General features: G+C 40.0%; 2 protein-coding genes across 4 annotated transcripts in view; both read right to left on the bottom strand.

Annotated features, from left to right (window-relative positions):
• Window positions 1–9,951, bottom strand: part of LOC101477967 (ERC protein 2) — a 165,591-nt gene extending 155,640 nt beyond the window's left edge. For 2 of the 3 annotated variants that reach the window (XM_076878162.1, XM_076878163.1), the window contains exons 1-2: window positions 3,980–4,196; window positions 1,409–2,545 (exon numbers count right to left, since the gene is read on the bottom strand). In XM_076878162.1, the coding sequence (XP_076734277.1) occupies window positions 1,409–2,272 (864 nt within the window). In that variant the 5' untranslated portion in view covers window positions 2,273–2,545; window positions 3,980–4,196. Of the gene's footprint in view, window positions 1–1,408; window positions 2,546–3,979; window positions 4,197–4,437; window positions 6,004–6,098; window positions 9,108–9,799 lie in introns of those variants that run through there. The other variant, XR_013094727.1, reaches the window with a different exon arrangement.
• Window positions 9,952–10,203: 252 nt separating this feature from the next.
• Window positions 10,204–17,924, bottom strand: apeh (acylaminoacyl-peptide hydrolase). Its single transcript, XM_004558889.4, has 23 exons — window positions 17,789–17,924; window positions 17,179–17,308; window positions 16,962–17,088; window positions 16,774–16,861; window positions 16,495–16,570; window positions 16,309–16,400; window positions 15,852–15,926; window positions 15,601–15,738; window positions 15,373–15,464; window positions 15,226–15,266; window positions 14,925–15,046; window positions 14,746–14,806; window positions 14,559–14,656; window positions 14,334–14,385; window positions 14,116–14,204; window positions 13,793–13,931; window positions 13,398–13,481; window positions 12,847–12,927; window positions 12,168–12,256; window positions 11,704–11,894; window positions 11,056–11,158; window positions 10,861–10,967; window positions 10,204–10,745 (listed from the first exon to the last, which is right to left on the bottom strand). Exons 1-23 carry the CDS (start codon window positions 17,798–17,800, stop codon window positions 10,640–10,642), a joined length of 2,193 nt encoding a protein of 730 aa, XP_004558946.1. The 5' UTR covers window positions 17,801–17,924; the 3' UTR covers window positions 10,204–10,639.
• Window positions 17,925–18,172: the final 248 nt, after the last annotated feature.

The following is an 18,172-nucleotide window of genomic DNA, read 5'->3' as shown; positions in this document are numbered from 1 at the left end:
CTTGCCAAATGACTTCAGCAGCTAATATGACCCAAGCTTATATAATATGTTAAACAGTGTTGAATTTAGCCAATACTGAATCATGTAACAGTACAAACCAAAGATTTAAGTAAAAATTGCTTTCTGCAGTACGAGCTGTGGGCGATGGAAGGCAGGGGCAATTAGCCAACACGTCAGTGTAGACTAGGGCTGCCACAAACGATTATTTTGATAGTCGACTAGTCACCGATTATTTTTGCGATTAGTCGACTAATCAGATCATCATCCATTGGACGTACAGCGTACAGCTTATTGTACCAGCAGCATCTGGTCTTACATAACTATCATTAGCTTACAGCTTGAAGTGTTTGTGCTAACTAAAAATAAAGACAAGATGGTAGTTTATTAATTTTTAATGAAATTTGCAGATTGTTTCGGTGAAGTTTAATAAACTCCTTGCTTTCTAAAATATAACAGGACACCGGAGTAGATTCTCCAGCGTCTCACACTTCTGACAATCAGCTGTCTGCTTGACAGTTTTAGCTGTGCAAAAACTATAACTTTAATCTCAGCCAAACCGATTTACTCAGGAACAAATAAAATACTAAAGAAAGCCAAACAATAACATTTTTAAGTTATCTAAGTGACTTATATATATGTTTAACCTGACTAGCGAAAGACGGTGGTGGGTTTGAAAACGATTTGCCGGGAGTCCGGTGTTCTCACGGCTCTAGTTAGCCTTGCCCCCGCCTAGCTAACGAGCTAGTGGGTAACAGACGTCTCCGAAAACGTCGGAGCGCTTTTGAAAATATGTGGTGTCTTGATAAACTGAGCAGATATTTGAGGTTTACACAGCTACATTCAAGCCTGAAAATATGTTAAACATTTATTTTGTGCCCCAGAAAGAATAATAAGAGTAGAGTTAAAACTAACTAGCTGCCGCCATTGTTGACAACTGCACTGGGCTGCGCTATGAATTCTGGGACACAGCTTCTTCTTCTTCGGGGTTTAACGGCAGCTGGCATCCTTGTACATGCAGTGCTGCCATCTTCTGTTTCAGTCCGTTATTACACTCTTAAATCCTACTACCGGTACTCATTCCTGCATCCTTTGTGATCTTACAAAGCTTCAAACGATGCGTCGACTATTAAATTAGTCGTCGACGATTTTAATAGTCGACATAATCGTGACTAGTCGACTAATCGTGGCAGCCCTAGTGTAGACCTGCGTCATGTATGTCTCATTGCTGATTTGGCAAGTGCTAACACTAGCCACAAGCAAGACTGACAGACGTTCACCATCAATAACAGCAACAGTTTTATGGGTGTTACACTGAGAACCTTAAATGTGAAGTAATAGTATCGCAGTGTTGTGTTTAGTGGAGAAAATGTCTGTTTTATTTATGCAGCTATTTTTGAAACAAGCTCACCTGCAAATCTTCTTGGTTTGTCCTGTGCTGGTCTTTCACAATGGAGCTCCTCGCTCCCTCCTCTCGCCTCACGCCCTTTTCTCTCTTTACATCTGGGCTCCAAAAGTTGACGCTGTTCATGCTGGGGCCTGTCCTTCCATCCCTACCTCCTTCCAGTTCTCTTCGCAGGTTGTTGTTCTCTCTCTGCAGATCCCTCAGCTGAGAATGGAGATCAAATGTGGAAACCTCTCCACGTCCAGTCGAATTCATTATCTGTGTGAGTCTTCCAGACTGCCGCCGTAAACTAGAAGTCCCTCCAGAAAGAAAACTCTGGTCTCCACAAGGATCTGACAAGTGATGCATCCCAGAAGATGTGATGTTTGGGCTGCTTCCGGTAGCTGTCGTCCGGCCAGTGTAGGAGGAGCGGCTGGTACTTCTACCTAATGTCATGGTGCCTTTGGGGTACCCACCAGAGGGTTCCAAGGACTCCCGCTCACTGGGATACATAGTACCTGATGTGGCATATGCAGCACTCAAAGACTGAATATTCTCCATAGACAAGGTTTTACCCCCTGGTGCTGTCGCTGAACCACGCGTTGACCCTTTGCCTGCTTCTGGCTCAGCTTTGATTTTTGAACCTGGCCTTGACACTGACCCTTGTCCCCCAGTCAGTTTAGATGGTGTTGCAGGCACACCTCCTGACACAGAGCCTGGTTCTAACCCTGAACGGGCCCCTGGTGCTGAGCTTACAGCCTGTTTGCCTTTCCCGTGTTTAGGGGACCTTGAGAAACGTGAATGAGACGAGTTGCCATCGGTGTGCCCACTACCTTTTGCAGCAGCAGAAAGCTTGCTCTGTGTGGGCTTGGCTCTAATATTTAAAGGCATCTTCTTTTTTTTTTTACATGGCAAAATACAACATCTGAAAAGAAACTGTTAAAGCTGAGAATATGCTCATGTCCTTTGTGGATAACAGAGTAAGTAAAGGCCACGTACTGGCCTCTCAGTTTTCACCTGTCCATGACTGATTGTTTAGGGCTTGAGGCTGACTTTTATTTAGTCCTATTTGAGGAAAGCAGCAGTCACTGTTGGCAGCAGGTCTCCCAGACACACAGGTCAGTGGTCTTGTAATTTCAGCTACAGTGCAGGACATCATGGATTCTAAAAAGGTGAAAGTGAGACAAATCATTTAAAACCAATTTGATTTGGCAGTTAAAGGTTGCATCAACACAAGCAGCTGTACAACCTAAATAAAATTACACCAATGATTTAAATCAAGAACTACCTAATCAACACCAAGCATTAGAAGCAACACCTATATAACAAACAATACTGTCAACTGTACTTCTGGTCACAGCCAGGCTGATGTAATTCATGGTTTGTGGTAATTATTTAATGAACATTTTAAAGAAATTAAACATTTAATTCCCCAGAGAACCTTTTACACAAAGGTACAGGATTAGTGTGCTTCTTCAGGAAAAGAGTTTGGACCAAAGTGCTTTACAACTTGACTTACAATTGCTAAAGTACTCCCTAATCCTCGCTCTTCCTTATTAGGGGAGAGTGACAATGTGAGGACAGGAAAGAAATGTCTCTAAGCAGACTGCACATTAGTGGTGCAGTATACTACAGGCTACTTCTACACTCTCGCTCATTATATTTAGAAAACCTCCCACAGTCTCAGTCACCGCAGTAGATGGTGAAAGGATATTAAAAAAAAAGGAAGATGGACCAGTATGACCATTTCAGCACCATGGACAGCACTAACTCTAGTTATTGCAAAGTGCTGGGATTCTAACCTGCAGGGAAAACAAAATTGTGTAATCTGCAGTGAACATAGGAAATTGCAACAATTTTTACCAACTGTCTCTCAGGTGCAATTGCAAATTTGTCATTATGCTTTGCTAGGCTGTCAACATACCTGTACCTTAGGCTCCAGCTAAAACTGGAGAGAAATAGACACCGTAGTACATGTTAAGACTATATCCATATCAAAGTAAGTGCACCCCAGCATCATCCTAGTCCACAATGGGGGCCTGTCTGCAAATCTGCAGAGGCAAATCCACATCATAATCCCTCCTCTAATCCATGAGGATTGGGTCCAGCACTACTCACTACACAGGATTCAACTGAGCGATTGGCTAAGTGTTCTTGTCAGTCATAACATAGCTGTCAATCCCTTATCCACTGTGGAGACAATGAAGTTAGCGTCATGAACCTTCAGTGGTACCCATTTGTGTGTACTTCTGGTATATCAGTGGAGGAATGTGGCCAATAATTAGTAAATATTGTTATTCTATTAATTAGATATTATAATAAAATTACAAACAGGCTCTAAACAATTCTAAATTCTACTCAAGGTAGCTTGGTAAGCTACTATTATAAGCTTTGCCCTTTTGCATTATTCGCATTAAGATGGAGGTATCACAAGTCACTGGTCCATATTCATGGAGACGCGCCAAGTTTACGCCGCTGCACGCTCCCACGTCAAACCATAGCAGCAGAATGAGAAAGGACAGATGAAGGAAGAGCGGAATTCTGAAATAAAGTAGACAACGCCTCACTTCATTTCGGTCCACAAGCCGCTGCACTTACTTCTCAGTTTGCAGCCAGCTGTTGCTGCGAAGAGAAAAGTCGAATCACCGCCCAAACTGCAACGGCATAGATCGGTTGTTCCGGATGATAATTTACAGTCCTTTGGAAGGCTTTTCCTGGAGCTCAACATCCTGCCACCTCAATGGAAAAACTACCGAGCAGACCTAACCGTATTCCATGCGTGGCACGAGTAAAACTGTCGCTGTGCATGTGATTGGGCAGCCTCGACAGAGACGGAGCATAATTCTACTATGACCACCGCATGACGGATTAGTTTCTTGCTCGTATGCACACGGCTACATGAGTTCGGACTCGTACCTTACATAATGATTAATCTGCCGCTAAAACTAAAAGCACACAGTTTAATTTGTTGAAATAATGTTTTCATGTTGGAATTATTTATTTTTTAATAATTCCACAAAGTCCAGGTGCGCACCCAAATGTTTGCCCGAGCTTACCGTACAGGTACCTCTCCATCACTGTAAAGTCCCATCAGTACCCTGTCCGACCTCGGCGCAGGCTCCATGATCTCAGCAGCTCAGCTCATGACCTGTACTGCCATCGGGTCCGCGTGGGCGCGCTCTCCCAGCTGGCGCGTGCGCGACGAAGAGCCGTGGTGGGGCAGCGCGAAGAGCCATGATTGCGTGGTTTCCTGTTTTTCATATACCTATGAATCATGAATTGGGAATGGTACTTGGAAGGTATTACGCAAAGCCAAAGCTCTGAAATTCCCTTTACTACACAGCAGCTGGAACTTAATATTGTTGGGTTTTTTAAACAAAAGAGCCCACACAGACAAAAGTGAGTTTGCTTGAAGTAGATGTAGAGACATAATTTAAGATCACACCATGTGATTGGGTAAAACCGGGCTATTCTGGAATACAAATGTGGTGATTTGTGACAGTGCAGTTAGGAGCTCTCTGAAGTGTATCGGGGAAGTGCAGCTGTTCGGCACGATCCTATTTTGCATTCAACAGACCATAAACCAGAAATTACAGTGAGTAACTATAACTGTATTTGGTCCTGGTTCGGTCTCAGAAAAGAGATCCCGCCAAGCTAGAGTACAGAGACGATGAAAACATGACATGATTTTGTTTTCTCATTAAACAAACAGAAAAAATAGATCATTTAAGTAGGTGATAATGAAGTCCTTAGTGATCTGTAACCTGCAACAAGTGCTGGTTTCATTTCCTCCCTTAACTTAACGGAAGAGAAGTAAAATTCTGTAGACGGCGGAGTGCTCAGTGTTGCTGGTATTTATGAAATCAAGCCATTCAAGGGAAATCAAGTCAAGCTCTCTTATATCGTTGCAAGCCTATAGCAGATATGCCATGGGATTGTGTCGCCCCCGCATCGTGATTGCATAAAAAGTAATGAATGACTTTAAGCGTGTAGAGCAAAGTACATATAATAAAATGGGTAAATTACAGGTTAAGATGCTAAATAAACGCAATCAAAAGTTCTTCCGTCTGACAAAATATAACGGAAAGGAAAGCTGATATTATTTTCTGCAAATACAAATACAGGTGTTGTAAACCACTGGATTCGGCAAAGGAAAATAAAACAAATCAAGAAAATTTAAGCTAATACATCCAAATGATCATAATAACAATAACAACAAATGACGTCCCAGAGAAACCAACAGAGGAATAAGAACAATATGTATAACATATATATGGAAGAGTTAATAAAATTATAACACCAACCAAATGTATGTGACAGCATGTTAATGGAAGGTCAAGTTTGTTAATATTTAGCAATATGAAGGAGGAAGATCTTTGAAATCATGATTGTCTCTGTTGGCATGTAAAAGTAGGTTATATAAAACTTTCACTCATGTTGTTGTCATAAAATTTGAGGTTATCTGATGACAACGCCATTCTCATTTGATTCCAGAAAAGGGGTTGAGCACATGGGTGATGCGGCCATGACAACACAGACTTTCTGCACAATCGTTTTCTCAGCTGAAGGTACTTCAGTTTGGGAAAAATCTTATCCATCAGAACCAGCACAGCTACGTCCACCTTTTCGAGACAGAATTAGGGATAATTTTAGGATTGTGGGTTAAGTTACAGCCACAAAATTTGTGAAAATATACAGGCTGATTTTACGACTTTACCTTCTCATCCAGAAGCCTCTGTTGAACCATGAAGAAGGCCTGGCGGATCACACCATTCACATTTCCGTTAACACCTCTGGACAGCACAAAAATGGTTTTCACACTCCTGTATACTGCATTATGAAGATTCTCTATACATGACAGCCCAGGAATCCAGTCCCTTTCTTCTAAGCATAGACAAAACCTCCTGTGACCAGAGTTCTCCAGATTGACAGTTAACTCGTTGTAAACCCAGTCCCTCACAGCCTGGTTACTGGTGTCAAACACCACAAAGGCATCATATTGATAATGCGAATCGGTCCCAGCTATCTGGGAGTAGCCTTTGTGTCCAGCCCAGAGCACTTGCAGGCAATACCACATATCCCAGCCGTAGAGGTGCTTCAGTAAAGGAAGAACAGTAAACACCAGAGTCATAAATGAACAGGCAACAAAGGCTACACTACCATATATGTCCTGGCAAGAACGCTGGTCCATGGACAGTATGCTCTCACCCTGCTGAGACTCTGGGAATTCACACCGTACATCTGTGGTCAGATAAGGAATGTGTACCGGTGTAGTACTCAAGAAGTCAGCAAGCCAGGAGGTATTGCAGTCACATTTGAAGGGGTTGGCATGCAGGGTGAGATTCTCAAGGCGAGTGCCATTTTTAAAGAGGACAGGAAGATGCTCCCGGTTCAACTCTTTGATCTGATTGTGACTGAGATACAAATGTTTTAGGGACTTTGCGTTATTAAAGAAATCTTCAGGAATATAACTGAGCCGATTGTGACTGAGGTCCAGGAAGGTAAAATTGACTCCAAATATTACTGCATAATTTGGCAGTTTGTAAAGGAAGTTGTGATTCAGGTTCAGGTAATGTAAACTGGTAAGTGCAGAGATGTTTAGCCATGGGAAATAGTTTAGAGAATTGCTGCTGACGATGAGAGCCCTAAGGCTACTTGGGAGGTTACTCAGCACTTCAGATGAGAGCGATTTTAAATGGTTGTTGGAGATGTCCAGGTAGGTTAGATTTGTCAGGTTCTGGAAGAAATTAGTGTACTTGTTGTTGTCAGAGTCCCACATGATGTTCAGGTGATTTCCAGAGAAGTCAAAGTACTTCAAAGAATTGCAGATCAGCCTTTGGTTGATTCGCATCCCAATAGCATTGTTTGCCAGACTTAGAGCTTCCAATTGATTCAAATTTTCAAGGAACTCAAAACGATGGCCCATGCCCCTCATATTGAAATGAAAGTCATTGTTACTGATATCTAATATCTTCAGAGATGAATTAAGTTCCCTGAAAGCATCGTTATAATAAAGATCAAGCCTATTGTAAGACAAATTAAGAAACTCTAAATGTGTCATACCTTCAAACACCCCACCCCTCAGTGCCTGGTTCATGTAATTGAAGGAAAGGTCTAAACAAACGGCATTCTCCATGCCTGAAACCACATGTTTGTTAAGGTACACGATATCATTCTGAGACAGGTCAAATGTCAGCTTATTTTTGCAATGAAAATTTCTCAAGTCCCACAGTGATGTAATTACTGGAAATCTTTTGTCCAGAACATCTGCTCGGTGCTGGAAGCCCAATAGTGTTGGGATATTTGTCACACTGTCTTCTAACATTTCCAAAGCATTTAATGGGTCTGTTTCCCATACACTGTTTCTAGATGTGACGTCTCTATCCATTAGAGTGAGAGGTTGATTATGAAGAGAGCCTGCATACAGGTTTACATCCACAGTCCCAGGTCGTGAAATTGAGCTGCACTCAAGGAAATTAAGCATGTTCTGGGAGAGGTCAACAGAAGTTAGAGAGGGTAACTGTTTGACAAATGTCATATTAAAAGTGTTAATGAAATTCATTCTCAGCTCTATAACTCTTAGACTTTTTAACTTGGAGAGGACTTCAACGCTTTCACCAGAAAATTTTAGGAAAAAGTTGCCACTCAGAAGAAGATATTGCAGATCAGACATGTTGTTAAAATATGGGGAAAGATTAAGTTCTGGAAAAGTCTTCAGTGGTTCATAGTTATAGATAAGGCTCAGCCACTTGACCCCTGTTAGCTCTTTAAAGAAGGTCCCATTTTGCATAGCATGTGCCAGGAGGTTGTCAGAGAGGTCCAATATTTTCAGTTTCTTCAATGGTCTGAAAAGGTCCTTTGGAAATGTTTTCAGAGAGTTTCCCCTCAAACTTAGGATGGTAATGGAGCTGTTTTCAGAATAAAAGGAGTTTGAATGTAGCTTTAGAGACTGATTATGTGGGCATGGAAAGCAGGGCCTTGCAGCATGGTCACAACGTTGGCAATTCCACTCCAAATTTAAGTCCTCCAGGGCAGTCATTTTGAAAAATGCTTTTTCTAAGACTTCTGTGATTGTATTCTCTCTTAAATCCAGACTCTCCAGTGAGAGTGGCAGTCCTTTAGGGATAGCTGTCAAATTATTATACCCTAATGTGAGGTTTTTCAGTTTGGGGAGCTCTTGGAAAACCTTTTCACTGATGTAAAAGGACTGGTTGCACGGGTTTGCATAAAAGCAGTTCTTGCTGAGGAAGAGCTTTTCGAGATGTGGAGTGTTTAGAGGGTAGATAATGTTGAAGATCTGGTTGTTCTCTAGATGAAGAACTTCCAGGCTCGCTGGTAACCATGGTATGTAGGCAAGACTGTTTCCTGACAAATCCAGATGTTTCAGTGTTAGTAGGGGCTTGAAAGCATACCTGGAGATTTTCACTCTGCAAGACCTGTCTTCCAGAGCTCTCGGACTGCCCGGCTGACAGTTGCCCGATAACTTTAGAGTATGCAGATTTGGGACACCTGTGAAAGCATGCGGCCATACTCGGTTTATCTTAGTCCGGCTTAAATCTATGTAAGCTACAGATGTAGCCTTAATGAAGGGGACGTGCTTGAGTGGTCTGTCACTGCAGTCAACTTTAGTTTCATTCAGATTGGTGTCACATGGTAAAAATTTTGTATTTATGGTCTTCACCAGTGGAAAAAGCTGGCTTAGGATGAGGATATTTTTTACCAGAGCCTGAAAAAAAGTCAACAAAATTAAATTCAGTTGCTTACAACAAGTTTGAGGATACCATATAATATACATAATAAAATATTAACACCACCTGCATCCTACAGTACAGTGCAAAAGTCTTGGACAACCCCTCATTTCTTTACATTTTGCTTCCAAGGACAATGAAATAACAGATTCATAACTGACAACTTAACAAAGAACCAATTTCATGGCAAAGAAAACGCATATAAAATAGTATTTTTGCATCAACGAGGTGATTCTCTGAGAGCCATTAAGTAAAAAAACTGACCTATCCCTGTGTGTCCTTAAAACATTTAAAGGAACTGGACAAAAGAAGAAGTGGTAGTGTCTGAAAGTCATACCCTTTAGAAATATGGGGGTGTCAAGTAGCCATTCTTTAGTTAGGAAAGCAGGGAGAAAAGGCTGAGGTATGCCAGATCACACAAGAACTGGGCTGAAAATCACTGAAATGACAAGAAAGCTTGTCTAAGAGAGTTCAGAGTGAGAGAAAAAAGATTGACTCGTACAAGCGCGCTTTTAAAAAATAAGAGGTGGCTCAAGACTTACACACAGTACCGTAAATCTAATAGAGCCTTATCAGGTGGTTTACATGTACGTAAATGTTTACACTGCGAGTTCAGACTTCCTAAAATGAAATATGACTTTCAAACAGAATATAATGAAAAGTCACTTACCACAGCGCGTGAAGTATGCATCGTGCTCGTAAGAGCACAGGTTATAAGAGGATGACTGTGCTCACACAAGAAGCAGTTTTCATTATGCAGAAGTGAAAGCAGGTGGTCAGGTATAAAGCAGTCTGATGCAAACCATGTGACCTCTTAAACTCACAAGGGAGATAAACCCCCCCCCCAAAAAAAAAAAAAACTTCACAAAAGAATATTTGTCCCATGACAATCACTTCTCAATTCAATAGCCACATTTTATCACTTCATAGGGGGTTTCCTATTGGTGGGAAAAAAAATTGAAAGACTTCCTCAAGTAGCTAGAACTTCTGTTAAAAAAAAGAAATGACATTCGATTTCAGTACTAGTTTCAGGAATGCTCTCAATCAGTAACATGTAAAAATTCAAACACCACAGTGAGTTCACAATTACTTTATTAGGTGAATGAAATCAAAACGGCACGATTTAAAAAGACTGAATATGAAATAAGTTGCCTAAAGTGATTTGACTTTAACAAAAGCAACACGATGTAAAGCCCTTGACTTTACGGATTGTAAAGATTACATAAAGTAATAACAATCAATAAAATGTTTGTCAATCAAAAGTGTTTTGTTAAAACTTACTGGACATCCAGTGGAAACCACCACACCCACAGAAAGATTACAAGTAAAGCAGAGTTTAGACAAAGTGCCTTCTGGTGGGAGAGCACTTTTAATGCTTTGGCTTAAGTTTGAACTTCACACTGTCCTTGAAACAGGAACGTAACATCCCTTACACAAAGTGTCATTCTATCCTTTCATGGCAGCAACAGCAACGTAATCACTATACGGTGTTTTTATCTGAAATGTATCATCACAGACTCATGTGTTGAATTATCCACAGAGCGATATTCATAAAGCCATCTGATTCAGCATCCACCTTGGAAAGAGAGTGGTTGTTCCCTGGGTACCACAGTAACCTAAGCAACACAAACCAGAGCATTACTGAATGAACAACAGACAAAAATAAGACTCCAGTTATCCCGTCTATATCAGGCATAAGCAATAAAACACGTTACTCAGGACGCCGCTTACCGAACTGGAACCTGCTTTGCTTTGAGTGCTTTGTAATATTCGACTCCTTGCTTGTTAGGTACACGCTTGTCATCTTCTCCTATGGTCAGCAGTACCGGCGTCTTTACCTAGATCAGAAAACACCTTTCATGCTTCATTGTCCAACAACACTTACAAAGACATATCCACAAACCCAAGAGATTTTCAAGGTTATACCTGTGCAACATGCCTAATAGGGGACTTATTCAGCATCTGCTCCCAAACAGCAGGGTCAGGCAGACAGTCTGTACTGTAGTTATAGCCAGCCTCAACCATGCACCTGCAGAAAAAAAAGGAACACAAATTGACTGCTTGACTGCGCCATTTTCTGTTCCTCTTGTATTTGTGTACATTTTGAACACTTCCCTCCGAGCTGATATCATTACAAGCTATAAATTGTAACGATATTTTGTTAATGTTCATTTTTAATCTTGGCATGATGTGAAAAATGTCCGATCTGGAAGTTCAAAAGTACTTCCTCTGTTGTGTTAGAGTAGTGTAATGTAAGCTGTTGGCATTTTCATGTGACACTAATATGAGAGATCTTTGAAAACATACTGATCCCCCTTTTTTTTCTTGCTCCATGTTTGCAATATGTTAAAGGATATTAGATTTGCTATAAGTGCACTTTTATTTAATTGGATTTACAATTACAGGATCAGTCCCCAGTAATTTTTCAATGTCTTTGGCTTTATTGCCCATTCTTACTTCCAGCTGTGGTAACTGAATAGAAGGAGTGTCGCTGCTAAAATGCGTATGAGTTCCCTAAAAATATGCATAAACAAATGTGGGCAAAAGTGTGAGAATATGCATGACAAGACCTACCAGTCTGGTATGTCTGTGCTGCCAATCATGGAGGCCAAGTTGATAACAGGGTTGCGAGCCACACAAGCCTTGTAGAATTCTGGGTACTGTCCGATCAGATGACAGGCCAGGAAACCCCCGTGAGAGCCTCCACAAACTGCCACTTTCTGCACGTCGAGGTCGTTACTTTTCAGCACACTTTCAACTGCAAACTGGTGGCGACAAAAGCAGAGAACAAATGTAAAACATTTCAAAGACACATGGACCAAGCAAAAATAAAAGTAGGAGGAGAGAAGAAGGCAAAAGGAGGGAAAACTGAACTGGTGTTATGAGCTTTAAACAGAATGTATCGCAAACACTAAATATCGAAACCAATTAACTCAGTCATGTAAACAAAGCTATCACCATGCAGCAAACAACTGGATGCATGTACAGATATTCAAAACCATGACATGAAAAATATTGTGAGAGTTATGGACACTTACTTGAACATCTTTGACATCCTGGCTGCCAACATTGCCCAGCAGTGAGAGGATATTGTCCTGGCCGTATCCAATGGAGCCACGATAGTTCACTGAAAGTATAAAGCACACTAGGGGTATTGGGATATCCATGTACTGACAATAACTGTGATATGTAAATAATGTAACATGGTAAAGTGACATGGTTATTTTTTTAATCTTGCAATAATAAAACCATTAGTGCTGGATATTTTTGTTTGTAGCAAGTGGAAGTACTACAGAAATGACTGGACACAAAATCCAGATTACAGACTTTTCTAATATAGAAAAAACTATATTGCCAACCAAAGAGGCCTTCCATCTATAAATATATCACCAGAACTAAGTTTAATATAAACATATGAAATCACTTTTGGTTTATCAAATTCTCTAAAATAAGAGGCAACTGCTTAGACTTGTGTTAAGTACATTAATGCATATGTTTTGCCTTATATACATGGTGACCAATTATGGCTACATGTGTAGTCACCCCACAAGTGCCCATTTTGAGCCAGGAAAAACCCTGAATTTGCTGTTCCAAGCCCCAGTCCAAATATTAAAGAGAAAGAGAATCATTCATGTTTTCATAGTCTAAATTAAAGTAATTTAGGGACGACTGTTCTCTTAGCAGGTCTAGTTACTTCACATTCTTATAAGAACTTACCCAGTAATACAGCAAAGCCCATTTTGCACAGCACAGCAACGGAAAGACCCCACTCAGCCACTATCACTGAGTGAGGGCCACCTAGTGAGATAAATATTGAGTTTGTGTTAAAAACTATTGCCTGAGTGTTTGAAACCATAGTTCAAGTGAGGCATGAAAGTAATATGCATGTAGAGTTACAGTATTTACAGTATTACTACTGCATGGACTACAAGCTGTGTCATAAAAGACTATTCTTGGGTATCAGAATAGCGCACTATCGTCATAGCAACCACAATCTTATCAGCAATAGCTCTCGACTGAAAGGAAACAAATCCCAAAACAGATTCAATCCTAAAAGTAAATCTAAAATGGATTAGTATCACAGGGTTATTACTTTCAAATGTAGCTGTATTTCATGTATGTTATTAATACAGAGCATTTACAATATTGATTCTGCTTTTCTGGTATATTTCTCTAAGTAAACATTGCACAACAACTGATAAATACTCCCATTTTTGTCTCTACTGAAAACAAATAATGGTTTAAAAATCAAAATTAAAGAAACAAACCATGAGGAATGACGATAAGAGGCAGCTTCACTCCATCCTTAACCTCCTTTGGTTTGATCAGCAGAGCATCAAAATCAAGGCCCGCTAGAATAGCAAGATTTAAGAGAAGTTTGTGAGCCTTTCTGACATAAAAAAGACAAAACAGTTTTTAGAGGTGTAAACCCAAATATTATAAATATTCAAGAAATATTTACCAACTTAAAGTAAGCATTCCCAAGCTAGTTTTATCCAGCATAGCAACATTGAAACTAATTGCACTGCTGGCATACTGATTACCAAAAAAAACGACTGAACTTTAAGAGTTTGGCTCATTAGATAAAAAAAAAAAGAGGGACAAATTCTACATTTAAAACGATCTCCAATGACTTCAGATTAGATGCTATTAACCATCTTACGATATTGACTGTTGTCTTGGTCTGGAGGAGGGGTGAAGGTCAAAATCTTCCAATCGATTTCTGGCAACGTCGGAGAGTCTTCCAGAGTAACCCAGACAACATCCTCCTCGGACTCCCTGCTTGGGAGGAAACCCACCATCTGTACAAAAGAAATGGCACTGATGTAAGTGACGCAGCCCCAGCTGTGTCACAAAAATTGCATATATATATATATATATATATATATATATATATATATATATATATATATATATATATATATATATATATATATGTGTGTGTGTGTGTGTGTGTGTGTGTGTGTTATAAAATGCTGATCCTACCAGATTTGGAGGGCTGTTGGGAGAAGAGCAGTTCACCACCATCAGATCTCTCTCTATGTTCAGCAGACACCAGTTACCAACCTCAGACTCTAAAGGCAAACAATGATCACCATTAGAAACAGCTTAAAACACACACTGAAGTGGTTCTAGAACAATATAGGTTATTATTAACTAACTAACCAAATACTTAAAAACCCTAAGTATATCTCGTGACTCACTTGCAGTCAGAGAGGTGATGCTCCCTGTGCTTATATCCACCATCAAGAGATCCTAAAAAGAGCAAAAACATATGACAATAACATTTTTTTTGCATACAAACGAAAAATTCTCATTATTTGCAAACTGTTAAATAACTGAAATATATATGAAAAAGGTGATATTAACCCTTAATGTGTATTTTTTCCCCTCACAATATCAAGAAATTTCCCAGACAGTAACTTTACCTTGAGGCTGCGCTGAGGGCAAGAAATAATAACACGCTGACTATCAGCTGACCAGCACTGAGGGGACAACTGACAACTGTAGATACCGGTAAAGCCATCTGCACAGCCAAACATTAATCATTTTTTAATATAAATATATGCAGTTTTATATACAGAAAAAAAATGGTGACCACTATGTATTCCCTACCCTCTCCAGGTCGCTTCACGACATCCACCACCACCGAGGTCTTCTTAGTATACCAGTCATACTAGTATTAAAAGAGAAAAGCAAGAGCTAAGCCAATGAACAGAAATTTAAGGAAAGCTAATTTCATAAGAAGGGAAAGTTAGCACATTTGGTTGAAAAAAGGCCAGATTCAGTTTTACCATACACAGCCTGTTGCACTGCATGTGTGGTCCATAGACAGAACACTCTAGGTAGACAATTCGACACTGGTCCGGGCTAAGCCTGGGAGAGCACACTGCGCTGGTGCCTGATGAAAGCTGCTCTGATGGGCACAACAAACACATACATATGTACATGAACAACCTTTTACAGCTGGGTCCATAACACAATAGATTAAACATAAGTGGAACTGCATTTCTACTTAACTGGATATGATAACTTCAACTTAACTTGTGTTCATAAAATAGGTCTGAATGATAGAAATAACACAAATCCACTCACCACATTTCCCACCAGTAAGATCCACGTAGAACAAAGATGACCTGACAGAGAAAAATGAAACATAAACGACTTACAGTATTAGCTTATGAGGGTATTTATGACTGATCAGCTGTGCAGTCTGACTTGATCGTTGTAAACTGTCATCACCTCCTGTTGGGGCAGTACTTGAGGCCAAGTCTGAAAGGCTCATGCCACCAGCCTACAAAAATCACACCTGTGTCACCTGGAGCCCAAAATGCCTGCAAATACAGAAACAGTGTGATACCAAGAGTAAAAGAGAGAAAGAACAAAATATTATGAGGATACTTGAAGAGTGTAAACATTAAAGAAAAGCATACACCAAATGGAAAAAAGAAAAAAAACTATTGCACTAACCTGCCCTGGTGAGATATCTTCAGGCACTCCTTCCAACACAGAAACATTGCTTCCCTCGATGTCCAAAACACAAAGCACAGGACAGCTCTTACTAACCAAAGTCTCTCCCCAGTCCTCATGGAAGACAAACTGCTCCCCCTGCAGGAAGAAGATGGGAAAATTTAAACTAACGAGGAAAAGAACTTAAGACCAGAATTAAACCTTTGAACTGTGAAAATATTTTCAGTTTCGGGAATATTAGCTCCATTCACTTTTACAGCCTCCTTTTTCTCAGTTCTCAAGGTCTCGTCCTCATCTCCAATAGAAGACAACTCTGGAGACTCAGTCTATAAGGAGAATATGGAACATAGAATGGTTAATACTTATTAACTACTAGTCATTTCTGTTGTTTCAGATTCAATTATACAGTGAATTAACTCTCTAGAGAGGAGACAGTAAACACACTCCACTGCAACTGCATAACAATCAGTATTGTTATGGGATTTTGCTTTTGAATAGCAAGGAAAAAGACATATCTTTTAATAAGTTTACAATATTGTTTATGACTGAAAAGTAAGCTTTCTTTCAATGACATTCAACGACTTTTGAGAGTACTTTCATCTCTTTGGTGTGAGTGCAAATATGTCAAAGTCATTAGTTCATTTTTTTTATTTTTCCAGAATCCAACATATATTTCATGCTTTTTAATTTGTTTTAATACAAACAGACCTGGAAGAAAGATTCTGCTGTTGGTCTTTTTCTTTCTGCCACATATAAGAGGTGGGTCTCAGAGTGAGACCAAACCAAGCAGCCAAACTGGTCTAAGGATGAAAAATAACCCACACACAAAAGTTTAAATTTAAGATATTTAGGAAAAACAACAAGCACCAAAGATTTTACAACAAGATGACTTACCATCTTCATAAACTTTGCCATGCTTCTTTAAGGCTGTCAGATCTATGCTCTTCACCTTAATGTTTTTACTCCAGATCTGAAAGGCCACAAGCAGGTAAGTAGAAGAACGTTCAAGTTAAAGTCCAATTTTTTCTAATGTAAGCTAACACACAGTTTCCCATGGTGTTGCCATGGAAAATAAGAGACTAACACAGTAGGAGAAATAAAATGCTAAAGTGGAACAAAGACAAATAAAGAGCAGGTGTGAAACTCAGTGCTGACACTGAGCCAGACACACACCTCCAGAAACTGTTTATCTTTCCCTTGAACCGTGCATTCTCTGACAACTGCCTTCATTTCACCAGAAGGAGAATCCTTACTTAGCACCCTGACAGGAGACACAAATGAGAATATATTGTTGTATCTGCTCAGAAAGTATGACAGTATTTGTAGCCAAACAATAGATCAAATATGAAAGTGATACATACTCTCCTTTGATCTCAGTGCAGTTTCCCGAGGCTCCAGAGTAGACCACTGACTTGTCATCGTGAAATACAATGTACTGCCTGCAAAACTTAACAGTCTCATTCCTCTCCAGATCCCGCTGGTTCCATTCTGCAGAAGAAAATAACCACATAAAAATATAATTAACGTGCATCATTACATGCAAATCTGACCGTGTTACGTGCAGCACATTAGGTGTACCTGTGTAAATGTTGCTGTATTTGCCTCCATACTGAGAAGTGATTACGGGTCCCACATCTGCTCTGGTCAAAGATGGATAGAGGCTGAGCTCTTTATAGAGCTTGGCAATTTCCTTCGCACTGGTTACCACCTGACAGCACACAGCAGAAAAACTCACATTACGTCTCAGTGACAGAAGCTGTCCAACAGCTAACAATGCCCTGTTCATCTTGTTGCTACGAGGCTAACCATCAGGGTAAAGTTTGTAGGCTATCACTCACTATTTACCGCTAAAAAAAAAAGGAAACCAGATGTTAAACATATGTCAAAATAAAGCAACACCCATGCCTTCGACAAAGAAACCAATTAAAACAGTTTGTTTGCTTCGAGTAGCATTTGTCCGATTTAACAGTATCCACATGACCAGGAACTTCCTGCAGAAGAAAACAACTGAATCACTGTCCGACTGCTAGCTTGACTCGGAAGCTGGCTAACGTTAGTCAGTTATTACAAAAAAATCGTGACAGCGTAATTACCGCCCGCAACACATTTGCACCTATTTAGTAACAGATTTTTGAACACAAAATCCACACATGATCAACGTCAGCCGTCAGTTCCACTTAAATCATACCTGCGACTCCATAATAGCAACGGTGTGTGTCGCTAGTCTGTAAATATCAACCAGTTAGCGGCACAAAGAATGAAAGCGCCACTACAAAGCGAGCCATAAAGTACCCGTTACCGCTTCCTGCTGCCCCTTATCAAATAAAATACTTGATAAACAGTTTCTGAATGAATCAAAGCATCGTTATTAAGTTAATGAATACATATTAATTTTAAACGAATAAAAGCACTCTAAAATGTGTTGCCGACAACTTAGAACGCTGTTCACTAAACAGAGGTGTTAAGCATATACTTTTATTTTGTAAAACAATTGCTATTGTGATACTTAACAGGAAGCAGCACACAGCAAGTAAGGAACTTTTTAGATGCCCACTTGCACTGTTAAAACTAC

Source organism: Maylandia zebra, linkage group LG20 (assembly GCF_041146795.1).
Source record: "Maylandia zebra isolate NMK-2024a linkage group LG20, Mzebra_GT3a, whole genome shotgun sequence".
Classification (NCBI taxonomy): Eukaryota; Metazoa; Chordata; class Actinopteri; order Cichliformes; family Cichlidae; genus Maylandia; species Maylandia zebra.
Note: the sequence above shows the minus strand (reverse complement) of the source record. Positions and strands in the feature narration are given on the sequence as shown.